Source organism: Lagopus leucura, unplaced genomic scaffold (assembly GCF_019238085.1).
Source record: "Lagopus leucura isolate 7727_CA_CO unplaced genomic scaffold, USGS_WTPT01 Super-Scaffold_100088, whole genome shotgun sequence".
Taxonomy (NCBI): domain Eukaryota; kingdom Metazoa; phylum Chordata; class Aves; order Galliformes; family Phasianidae; genus Lagopus; species Lagopus leucura.
In genome coordinates this window covers 243,189-255,361 of record NW_024962319.1, presented here as the reverse complement: position 1 = coordinate 255,361, position 12,173 = coordinate 243,189, and the positions used below count along the sequence as shown (strand labels likewise).

Below are 12,173 nucleotides of genomic sequence, written 5' to 3'. Positions count from 1 at the left end.
CCCCCCCCAAGCTACCACCACAGATTTTGTCCAGCATCCAGCTCAACGGCCCCACAGCCCCACTGGAGCAAGGCAAAGAAAGATGACACTGATGGTGTCATCAGCAGCTGAGAAACACATCCCAGAACCACACGGAGAGGAGAAGAGAGGATGGAGAGGAGAAGAAGGGACGGTACCTGCTCCAGCCACGTGCAGCATCTCCCAGGAGCAGGCAGGGCCGGCGGCGCAGAGCTGCAGAGCGGGGCTGAGCACCCAGCTACTCAAAGCCATCACAGCCAAAGCAAAGTGGGGGGCCTGGGGTGCTGCTCTGGTCCTCGCAGAGCTGCAGCAGCAGCATCGCTGCAGGGGATGCTCAGCCGAGCGGGAGCAGCCGTTTAAATAAATAAAGGAGCTTTCAGCGCGGCTGCTGAGTCACCGAGGCGGCTCCGATGGCAGCTGGGAACAGCGCTGGCTTTGCTTTTGCCGTGCCCGCGTCTGCAGCGGTACGTGGTGGTAGATGGAGAGCCGGGCATGGCAGAGATTTAGATTTAGAGGGATGACGGGGTGCTGGGGGTCAGCATGCCAAGGTCCCTTAGCCCGAAGATCTCATTCGGCACTCTGCCTTATTATTAGCACTGCCAGCAAATGAGCACCATGGGCAGCGCTATCAAGCGGGAGGCTCAGCAGTTCGGAGCTGACCCCATAAAAGCATCTGTGGATGTGACAGACACGAGCACGGACCCGCACAGTGCCTGAAGTTCTCCTCCTGCCGGCAGCCTGCAGCTGTGAAAAGCAAGGCCGCGGGTTTTCTTCAAGAACAGGTAAATGGAGGAAGGGAGAAACGAGACGTCACACTCCCCGTGGGGAGGGAAAAAGGAGGGAAACCCATAAGTATCAGCCCCGGGGCTCCTACAGACATGCCAGCAATGCCGTGTGCACAACGTCATGTGTGTCACCTTTGTCTCACACCCCAGAGTCATTTCTGGGGCTCTTCATTGCCACTCTCAGTCTCAGCAGGTGCCATCTGCTTCTGTCACTGGGGGGCAAAGTGAGCCAAGAGGGCTTTTTGTTTTGATAGCTCAGCTCCAAGCAAGTCAGTCTAACTGGGAATAATTACAGTATTTCAGCTGCAGAGATCGTGGCTTGTAAGCACAGCCCCCATTTAGCTGCTCTCATGCTAGCACGCACCCTGAGGCTCTCAGTTAAACCCCTTTCCAGGACGGGGTTCACTGGTTCCAGCTGTAAGTGGGGTGTTTGGGGTGGCACAGCAGTCAGATGGGGTTGGGACACAGGCCCAGTTCAGTCCCATACAGACCACAACTCTCCCGCCACGCTCCCACCTTTCCTCATTAATCCCCTCCCCTCTTCCCATTTTAACATCATGTCGGCAATAAACAATGCTGGAAAATATCACGGTCATGTTATTTGAGGCACAGAATTTACTTAATAAGGGCACTCCATCTGATTGCAAATGTATCTTAATTAAATCAAGCAAAATCCCTCATTAAATCTAACATGCCATGAAGGTTGCTCTCTCAACTCCAAGCAGAAACACTGGCCCTAAAGCAGGGGCTAACCATCAGCCCAGTGCCATTTTTCCCCAAGCCATGTGCCAAAACAGACACCTTTTTCTAATCTGCTTAGCAAAATCTCATTTACCTGGCCAATGTCTCCTTCATATCTAGCATCTGACTCCATGGCAAGTCTGCCTGCAGCAAGGGATGCTTGAGAAATGTCACTGAGCAATATTCACACTGTCCCAGACAGCATTTGGCCCTGCTCTCCATCCACCGCAGTGCAGGCAGAGGGATGGAGCTGGGAGCTGCAGGTCAGGGGAAAGCAAGAAAGAAGTGATGTGAGCAGAGAGAAGGGGCAGATAAAGTGCCACAACGGGTGCTGGTGGGTAAGGACAGCACCACATTGTCAGGGCAAAGCCCAGTGCCATGAATGAGTTCAGCAGGAAGCTCTCCTAAGGGAAAGGCTCTCTCAGGCGTTCCTCTGAGCTTCTGTCACCAATTCAAGCAGCAGGAAAACAACACTAAAAATCCAGCTCCTGCACCAGCAGGCCCTCGTCTGCCTCTGCACCCAGTCAGAGCCAGGGCAGGTCCTGATGTAAATCAGCACAGGGCTGGCAGAGCTGTAGAGTAAGCCAGTAAATCTCTCTCTAATCACATTTAAGAGAGCCAAACACACCAGGCACTGATTAGAACCATAGCCCCATGTCCTTGTGGATCCCAGTGCTGGGAATGGGGAGAGGAGAGCAAGGCTGGAGCACTGGGCTCTGCCTGGCTGTGCCCTGGTGCTAAACTAGGACAGGAGCTTTGCCCCCAGTCCAAACCACTGGGTCCAGCCCAGAGCAAAGGAGAGCTGTTGGGAGAGAGCAGCCATGATATCATGGTAGTGATAGGACAAGGTGGAATGGTCTTAAACTGAGACAGGGGAGGTTTAGGTTGGATCTTAGGAGGAAGTTTTTCCCCCAGAGGGTGGTGAGGCACTGGAACAGGTTGCCCAAGGAGGCTGTGGATGCCCCATCCCTGCAGGCATTCAAGGCCAGGCTGGATGTGGCTCTGGGCAGCCTGGTCTACTGGTTGGTGACCTGCACACAGCAGGGGGTTGGAACTGGATGAGCACTGTGGGCCTTTTCAACCCAGGCCATTCTATGATTCTATGAGGAGACAAGGGAGCTGTCTGCTACATTTAGTGGAGGAAGCAGAGCTGGGGAGAGGGCCATAATCAGTTGCTCCCCCCAGCTCTGTTACTTGGAGCAATGTCTTGATGTTAATTAACTACTCCTGACCTCACCAAATGGTTTGAGATGCATGGCTGCAGCTTGCTCCCTTTCTCTCTTCATTAATTGCTGTTCGCCCAAGTGTCCTTTGATGAGAGCCAGGATCTACAAAGGCTGTGTTTGAAAAGAAGACACCAAATCTGTGAGCAGTTTTGGAGAGAGTACAGAAGACCCAAACCTCCAACTATGGCAAGAACCAGCACAGGCTGCAGGGAGACACATCTCTAGACGCTGACACAAAGAGATTGTGAAGCGTCTCAAAGCACTGATAGCCAAAGCAGAGCAGTGACACGCGGGACTGGCGAGCCAAGGCTGCCGCTGCCAGGCCATCTCTCTCATTTCTCTGAGCAGGATGGACAGGGGCATGTCAGTACAACAAATGCTCTCCCAGACATCGCCCGCAGCCCGCTCTGAGCCGTCGGTGCAAATCCTTTTAGCTCAGCAATTAAATTTGCAGTTTCCCCTTGGCACACAGCTCCACGCGGCACTCCTTTCTCGCCTCCACCGACGCAGGCAGGCTTTGTGGGGCAGACAGCGTGGCCCTGCGGGGACAACATGTCACTGTGTTGGCGTGGTGACCCTGGATGGGAACTGCTTCTGAGGCCAAATCCACGCTGGCTGTGGTGCTGGCACGGCTGAAACACACCTAGATTTGCCCAAGGTGCTGCCTGCAATCTCCCTGTTTCTAAAGAAATGAGAGACAGAGTGGGAACGCACACAGGATTCTCAGGGTCGTGTCCCAGAGCACCCAAAGCCACTACTGCACCTATTGGATCTCAAAAAAAGTCAGCAGCAAACAACTTTATCAAGGTATTCGGGCATCAAATGCAGCTTTAACAACTCCACGGTGAGCGGTAGGACATAAATCAGCCCCACTGCCAGCTTACACCAGTGATGGATTTGCCCATCCATTATTCACACCTCACCGCCCAGCTGAGCCTGCCAGTCCAACACTGCAGCACGAGCACAAAGCTTCAGCAGTGGACAGATTAATTAATATTTCACAGCGGTGATTAGACTCAGGCATTCAGATCGCACCAACCCTTCTACACGCAGGGGAAACCACCCATTAAGGGCAGAACTCCGTGCTGGGAAGCTTGCTTTATGTACCTGGCATGAGGGCAACCCAGCTTGGAGGGGAGGAGGAGAGTTAAGCGCATTAATGGGTGGCTGGTTTCATTATACAATACGTGGGGGAGGAAAGAGCTTAAATAGCAGGAAATCTCACTCCAACTCCAGCCTCAGAGAGCAGCAGCACAGCTCCTCGATGCGAGACGTTTGCTGGGTGTTGTGGGGACACAGTGCTCTTGGTCCAGGCCCCATAAGCAGGGAAGTGCTGACAGAGGCAGCCCTCAGTGACCTCTGTAAACTGCTGAATTAAGAGCCAGGTTCATTTTGTGAGCCACATGCAGCAGAATGGCCAAGGAATCTAAAAAGCTTGCAAGTTTGAAAGGTCTTTAAAGAAAAGAAAAATATATATATTTGTGCATGTTTAACAGAAAAAGAAAGAAAGAAAACAACACCACATTAAGGATCTTAGTGAGACACTGCCCACCCTTGTTGCTGTGGTTCCCTATTTTCTCATGATATGCTAAATCAAAGCCCACAGCTAGTTTTAGGTTTTGGCAGAAAACATAACCAAACACCCTCATTTCCAGAGAGGGAAGTGTGATCAAGCAACCCTGGCCACACTCTCTCTTCATCCTTTCTGGGTTGTTTGCAGCCCCCGTGGAGAGGGAGCAACCTGCAATGGAACTGCCATGCTGCAAAGAGCTCAGCATCCCTGGAAGTGCACTTGCTTGTGCAGTTACTGATTGTGCAACTGATTAAGAAAGCCCTTAAGCTGTCAGGCTTGATGAGCTTCAAAGTGAGCAATGCCAGCTCTGGGCCTGGCACAATCTCCTCTTAGACAGAGGAGTCCCCACCTTCACTGCAGGTGTCAAACTCTGCTGGATGGGATGTGGCAATGCCATCCAGAAGTAAAGCACGGGACTCAACCACAGCTTAGCATACAGGAGCGGAAGCGGAATGGCTTGGGAAAGCCCCTAGCATTGCCGACGCCACAAACATCCCCTTTTCTGAATTAATTTGCAGATCATTTAGTTAAAAAGCACAGGGAAAAAGAAAAAAAAAAAGGCTTAATTGCATTTCACATTCCCCTGCTGAGCCATCCAGTCCCACCGAGCACTGTTCATTTAGTGCAAAACCCATCCGATCGCGTGGCTGCTGCTGCTGGCTGTGACTCAGTGGCACGCTGGCAGCTCCAGACAGCTCACAGGGACCTTGCTGCTGCCCACCTCCGGCAACGCCTCCTCCCAGGGTAGTCGAAAAGCCTCATTTCCCCTGCTCTGGCTGCTGCTGAAAAAAGGGAACCTTCTCTATTTCCAGCTCCACCGGCGTGGGAGGAGACAGCTCGTGCCGCCGACCAGAACGCACAGGGAGGGAAGCGTGGCAGAAACAAACCACGGCGAGAGGCTGCAGGGCCGGTCTGGATACGGGTCACAAGGCTGCACCAACACTCTGTGTGCGTGCTCTGGCCCCACAGCTGCCAAATATAGCGGGGAATGGCCAAGCCCTGCTGGGAACCACCCATGGAAATGTTAACTCCGTCCAGTCTCCAAAGCTCTGTTGTTCCCCCCTCTCGCCCTACACTCTGCATCCACAACCCTGTTCTTGGAGGGCTTTTGGCTTACACTGCCTTTTGTACATGGTTCCAAATTAAACTCCTGCCTCTTGGAGATGCGGTGCTCAGCACAGAAAGCTCTGCGCTTCCCCTGCAGCCGGGGCCATTGTGCAGCCCTAGAGCACGGGGCAACAGGGTTCATTTACCTGCCAAAGCCCACCAGCAGAGCTCCAGCTCCTGCACTGTGAAATAAGCTCAGGAGAAGCTAATCCCCAAGCACGGCTCAGTACAGCGTGCTCCCACCAGAGACAGTTTGGGTCATAGAAATGCACTCTCAGTTAGCATGACATCAGCCACCCAGGCTGGGTCTGGTACAGTTGGGGTCAAAGCGTGGCTCTCTCATTTTCACCAGTGGCTGTGAAAGGAAACCAAAGTGGGCAGAAAGTAGGCATGGTTCCGCAGCAGCTTGTGCACACAGATGATAGCTCTGTGCGGGGTGCCAGCACTGCGGGATCAGAGGGAACATGCGGGGAGGAGGGTGGCACGTGCTTCTAGTGCTGCCCCTCCACACATCTTTCAGGGAGGCATGCAGGTTCCCCTGCAATGGAGCAATTCTCCTGCACTGCTTTGTTCTGCCTACAGAGAAAAAACTATCCCCAGTTACCCATCTAATCCTTCCCACAGGCCAAGAGACAGTTAAAAGAGAGATTAAAAAGATACCAATAATCCTGTGCATTCCTAATGCACCTTTCATCCGAAGTATCCCACAGAGCTTTCCAGCTTCTGGATGTTTTCCAAGACTGCAAGCCGCTGCCGGGGAAGGGACCAGCCTGGCGTCTGTCCTCAGATTCACATTCAGGTCCCCACAGGGACTCTCTGCCCTTCCTCACTCTGCACACATCCTGGAAGGAAATGCCTGCTATTCTGGAGCGAGGGCTTCCCCGAGATGCCAGCGGAGGTGCAACCTGAGGGCACGGAGCCGTGGTCTGGTGTGGGCTGCTGCATGGGGTCACTTCCCCATGGCGTCCAAGGGACAAGCAGAGCATGTCACATCCCTCAAGTGGATCGCTAAAGGGGCTGGCAGGGCTCCTGGGGAACGCAGCTTCCATCTCAAATGCTGCAGCCATCCCTTGGCAGACAGATGGGCTCTGCTGTAGGGCACAGGGGCTGCATCCCCGGGGCACACAGCTACCGTCACTGCGAGCTGCCATCAACGAGAAGAAGAGGGAAGCAACCCTCTTGTTTTGCGGGTGGAAAAATACCAGCTGGGAGACCTGAATGACTCAACGGAGGCCACAGAGGAGTCAGCACAGTGGCAAGGAGGGGAAGAAAGGAAAGGAAACCAGGCATCCCGCCCCAGGCCTCCCTTCCCCCGGGCCCACTAGGTTGAAATCTGCCAAGCCCCCAGGCTCCGCTCCTTTCCCTGCAGGAGATGGGTGCAGCGTCCCAGTACATCTCAGGATCTCCCCACATTGTGCTCACCCCAGATCAAGCACCTCATTATGCAGTGGGGCAGCATCCTGTCCACCCACCTCCCTCCTGCCCCAACTGATCGAGCACTCACCCCTGGCACCGCAGCTCCTTGCAGAGATGAGGCTCAGCCAGCAGCGACCCCAGTGAGCAGAGAGATGCAGGGAATGGGGTTCCCACCTCTGTCTGCAGTGCTCACCCTGCGCTGACTGCCCAAAAAGGATGCTCAGGCAGCAGGGAGCAAGGATTTAAGAGCCGGCTGCCACCCAGCCTCCCCCCCCCCCCAGCCTTTCCCAAAAGCTCCCAGCAGCTTAGCGCAGCCTTGGGCGGGGGGGGGGATGGCCAGCTGCTCTGCCAGCTGCTCCCCATTACGCCTGGTATTGCCCCAGTGTGGGATGCAGGACACCACGAGTCTGTGCCATGCTGCAGGGTGAGAACAGTGACAACATCAGGGACATCAAGTTACAAGCACCCCAGGGTGCGTGGGCTTATGTAGGACTGAGGTCTGCGCTACATCAGGACCTTGGTACCATGCAGGGTGCTCATATATAGAACCAAGACCTCTCCTTATCTGGGGTAGGAATGTGTGACCCTTTCCAGGTAGCCACATGGAGCTGAAGACCCCTATAGAGCACCCCAGGCTTCCCTACCCCAAGGACTGGGTGCTTCCCCAGCAATGTGGGGGTCATTCACCCCAAAAAGAAGCAAGATCCTCTCTGGGCTGGAGAGCAGGTGACCCCAGAGCCTGGGCTGGTGGGGTGGCTAATGAGGAGGAAGAGGTTAACAGATTCCCATTCTACCCATCCAGCAATAGGGCAATGCCCCAGTGATAAAAGGAGGTACACAGCTCCTTAAGGGATCTTAGCGTGTGTCCCAACCCCAAAGAGGGGTTACCTCCCAGTATCCAGGGGGATGCATAGCCCTGCAGAAGACCAAAGTCCTCTCCCCTAGCCCCAAAGAGGGGTCACTTCCAAGAACTGAGGAGATGCACAAATCTGTATAGAACCAAGGTCCCCCCAAAACCAAACAGGATTCAACCCCCACTAACCTGAGAGGTGTAAAAAGACCACGGTCTCCCAGATAAGGCTCAACCCCCAGCGTGCACACAGCTCTTTCCAAAATGGAGTAACCCCCCCCCCCCCCCCCCCGTCCCCGTCCCAAAGAAGAGATGCTCCCAGTAACTCCGGGGTGCACAGCCCTATAAGAGACCGAGGTGCATCCATCCCAGCGGGATACACCCCCAATAACCAGGAGATGCCCAGGACCAAAGCCTCACAAATGCCAAAAAGGGAACACCCCGCAATAAACAGGGGGTGCACAGCTCTACTTAGGGCCGAGATCCCCCCAACCCAGATCGGGCCCTGGGGCCACAAAGCCCAACCCCGGGTGGGGAAGGTTGAACCTCAAATCTCCGGCAATCCGGAGGGGTGCACGCACAGCCCCAGCCCGGCCGGGCTCCGGGGGTAACTCACCGTACATGGCTCAGCCCGGCTCGGCTCGGCGCGGCTGAAAGCGGCGGTGCCCGGCCTGGCTCTGCTGGCCGGGGGCGGCACCGGGGGGCGGCACCGCAGAAGGGGCTCCTCCCGCAGGCACGGCGGCAGCGCCCGCCCTCGGCACGGCTCGGCGCTGCTCGGCTCGGTACGGAGCCCGCAGGATGCCTGGGGACTCGGCCCCGAACGGCCCTGGTCCCGTTGTGTCCCCTCTGTCCGCAATGCAGCGCCCGCATGCTGCCCCACGCCCTTCGCAGCACTGAAGCAACGCAGCGATTCCTGTTGTCAATGGGGAAACTGAGGCAGTGAGCAGTGGCAGGAGGGTACCTGCACTGCTGATGGCCCCATGTGATGCCATAGGTATCAGGGCCTGGACACAGCTCTCAGTACATGAGCAACGACCAGCCCCCATGCTTCGTCCCCTGCGCAGAGCCTGCAAGCACTGCACTCATCTCCCAAATCCCACAGCTCCCATCCAGCACCCCAAAATGGGAGCACGGTGTCCTGGTGCTCCAATGCATGGCACAGCATGGCACCACAGGATGCAACACAGCGCTGCAGAGCACTGCAGCCTAGAGGCACAGCACAGCGTGGCACGGCACCAGCTTTCCTCCTTTACCTTTATCCCACCCATACAGACCCATTCTGTCTCTCTTCCCCGCTGGTAAGTTCAACATCAGAGTCCCCACACGCTTCCTACGACCATCCCACATCCACAGAGTGAATCCCACACACTTGCAAGACAGATCCATCCGTAGATACTGAACCCTTGTGTCAAAGCTTGTCACAAGCACAAGTAACCCATAAAGATGCTGCCCTGGGCCTTGGCTGGGGCTGAGGCAAGGCTCGAGGTGACAACACCTGGCCAAGGAGAGCCGGGGACCTGGAAGGTGCTGCCAGCAGGCAGCCACACATCTCCCCCCTCCCTGAGCCCTCGCTGAATCTCTTCCCACACAGCAAAGCCTCCAAGCTCGCTAATTAGGCAATAGCTGGTGCCTCATCATCCTACTTGCAGGGAAATTATGTTTTAATTAAAACATTTTGAGAGTTAATCTGTGTTGCTGATTCCCTGGGTGGTGGAGCAGCTACACACACAGCCCTGGGGACTGGGGGGCTTTCACAGGGGATGTGGTGGCTGTCACACCAAGGGACGGGGGCTCTTGAGTGTCTCTGGTCAGCCCAGAGTAAATCAAAAGTCTCAGAGTAAAACGTGTTATGAGGACAGAGCCTGAACCAGATGTGGTGAAGCTCTCCCAGAAACCTTTCACTCAATCACAATTTGTTGCGAGGTGACCAGCTTGCTGCAAAGGAACGTGGGGGTCGAAACAGTGCTACAGGGAACAAGCACAACACATTACTCACCCTATCCTATTTTCTGAAGCTCTTATGAGATTGTTCTCCTTCACCAGCAGCTGCCATTGCTGAGAGTCCCACCTCTGAGCCTGTCCTGCCCCCAAGCTGCTCATTGCTTCCAAGAGTCCATGCCCACAGTGGGAGCAATGTGCACCAGCCAGCCCCCGTGCTTCAAATCCTGGCCAAAGCTGAGTCCAGGTCAGCCCAGGGGACAAGGGAGAATCGAAATGCTGCATATCTCTCCTTTGAGGCCTTCCTGGTTGAGAAGGGGCTGTGCTCCCCATTTCAGGGACCTGATAGCAGTCCCCACTCGGCTGCCTGACCCAAGTCCCATCACCATCACAAGCCCCAGGGTCCCCTCAGCTCTGCCCTATGCATACAGGGCTGGCTGGTGTGAACCCCCAAATTTGTCACTACTGGAAAAGCCCTGCAGAACTTCTGCCCTCATAGTAAAGATAAGAGCAAGCTTACCCAAAGCCCAGGTGGAATCCAGGCTGCCTCCAGCACATTCCTCCTCCTCATTTATGGCGCAAAACAAGGACAGAGAAGAGTTAAACCCTCCCCACCAAAGCACCACCACCATCAGCCCCTACCTGTCATTGCCACGCTGGGTCGTGCCACGACTGGGACCTCAGTGCACTCCAGCCTTGCCCAGAGGGATCCAAACACGTCTCTCCACGTGGCACAACCACTGCCCCTGCTCCCAGGAGCTGGCCAGCCTTTTTCCTTTCCACCAGCCGTCAGGCAAGAGGGGATGCCAAATTGTTTGAGGTCCAGGATGCTCTTAGGACAGGTGGCTTTGTCCTCACCTTGGGCTCAGAAATGCCGTGCACAGCTCAGCACGGTGTGCAGGGTGGACACGTGAGACTGCGCTGCCCCAAGCCCCAGGGACCTGCTTGGGGGTAGCCCAGAGGGGAGGAGGCTGGCAGGCACAGGGGGAAGGCAGTGAGCCGAAGGCAGTTGAAGCAACCACAGTCATGCCGGGAGGACGGCAGGGAGCTGCTCGCCCCGGGCACTTCCTTTGTCAGGCACGTCCGTCCCTGGTCCGTCTACTCCCTCCTTCCTCCTGCAGCTGTTTCCATGGACACAGAGCTGCTGCAGCAGCCGCAGCGGGATCTCCGGCACCGAGCCGTGCATCCCTTCACCAGCCATGAGCCCAGAGCAGAGCCAGGCCCCAGGCACATATGCTGGCTGTCCATAGCTGCTGCTGCAGCCTTGGGGTGTTTGCACCAGATCTCGCTCCCCCACGCCTGCTCTGCTGCCATCGCTTGCCGCACAGCTCACACAACACCCAGGGACGGGCTGTTCTCATGCCCTGGCAGTTCTCATGTCCAACACACCATTCCTTGCACATCTCCGCGGCACTTCTGGCACGAGGATCAGTTTCGTGCACACGTGTGGTGCAGGAAGGACAAGGATGCTGCCATGGCACCAGGTGTGAGGCACTCTCAGCAGCAGACAGAGAAGGATCTCTGCCAAAAAGGCAGCTGATGCCCTCCCTCCAGCTGCACAGGGACCGTGTGGGTGTCTCTGCTGGGAGCACTAGTGTTTCCAGCGTGGCAGTTCAGGATGCTGCAGCTCTAGGTGTTGCGGGTCACCTGAGCCCGAGTCACCTCTCCTTGATGCTTTGGGCCAATCTGGATCTAGCTCCAGCCAATGGGACTGCCACTGCAGTGCAGCAAAGCAGCTGCCTGCACACTTTCAGGGAGTCCCTGTGCTTGTTTGATGGTCCCCAGGACTGTCATCAGCACAACTTTACACGGACACTTCAGCCACTAAATGCAGCTGATTGATGGCGACCAACTCAGCCACGAAGACAGAAAAATATCCAGTTTCTAGCAGCCAGAAATGTTGGCTATGCCCCTGCCAGCAAGCAGGCTCACACAGACACACCAAGCTAGGACTCACAGAGCAGCTCATCCCAGCGTTGGTCCAACCAACACAGCAACGTCCCCATCGTCTGTGGGGAGCCTCAGCCTACCAGGCTGCAGACAGCCCCAGAGGACCAACCCCATTTTCCATCCCTGTTTTCCCTGGTTGAAGTCAGGAAATCTCTCAGCTGTCCTTTCCAACTCACCCTTGACTTCATCTCAACGCAGACTTCTATGCAAAATCATACTTCTATGAAAATCATACACAGCAACTACATTTGGTCCTTAAAACGTGCAGTAAGCAGCGTATCCAGGCTGAACCCACAGTGTTGGCTGTCACTTTACTCACAAAGCAAATGCAATTCCGTGCTTCTGAGAAATGCAGACCCAGCTGCTGCCTGCATACTGACTACACAAAACACCACTACGAACAAATCCGCCCCACTGCATCGCTGGGCTTATGCAGCATCATGCCTGGCATCTAACCCACCAAAGCCCCTATTATTGCTTGCCCAAGTCCTGTCAACTAACCAGACCCCTCCCACCGTATCACCCCAACCCCAATCTCTAATTGAATAGCTTTGGAAACATGCAGCTTT

The 12,173-nt window shown here is 55.4% G+C and overlaps 1 protein-coding gene across 4 annotated transcripts in view; it reads right to left on the bottom strand.

Annotated features, from left to right (window-relative positions):
- Window positions 1-8,406, bottom strand: part of EFR3B (EFR3 homolog B) — a 38,250-nt gene extending 29,844 nt beyond the window's left edge. Inside the window, exon 1 of one of the 4 annotated variants that reach the window (XM_042887512.1) lies at window positions 8,333-8,406. In XM_042887512.1, coding sequence (XP_042743446.1) covers window positions 8,333-8,339 — 7 coding nt within the window. In that variant the 5' untranslated portion in view covers window positions 8,340-8,406. Of the gene's footprint in view, window positions 1-176; window positions 432-5,064; window positions 5,113-8,332 lie in introns of those variants that run through there. The other 3 variants (XM_042887513.1, XM_042887509.1, XM_042887511.1) reach the window with 3 other exon arrangements.
- Between the last annotated feature and the right edge of the window lie 3,767 nt (window positions 8,407-12,173).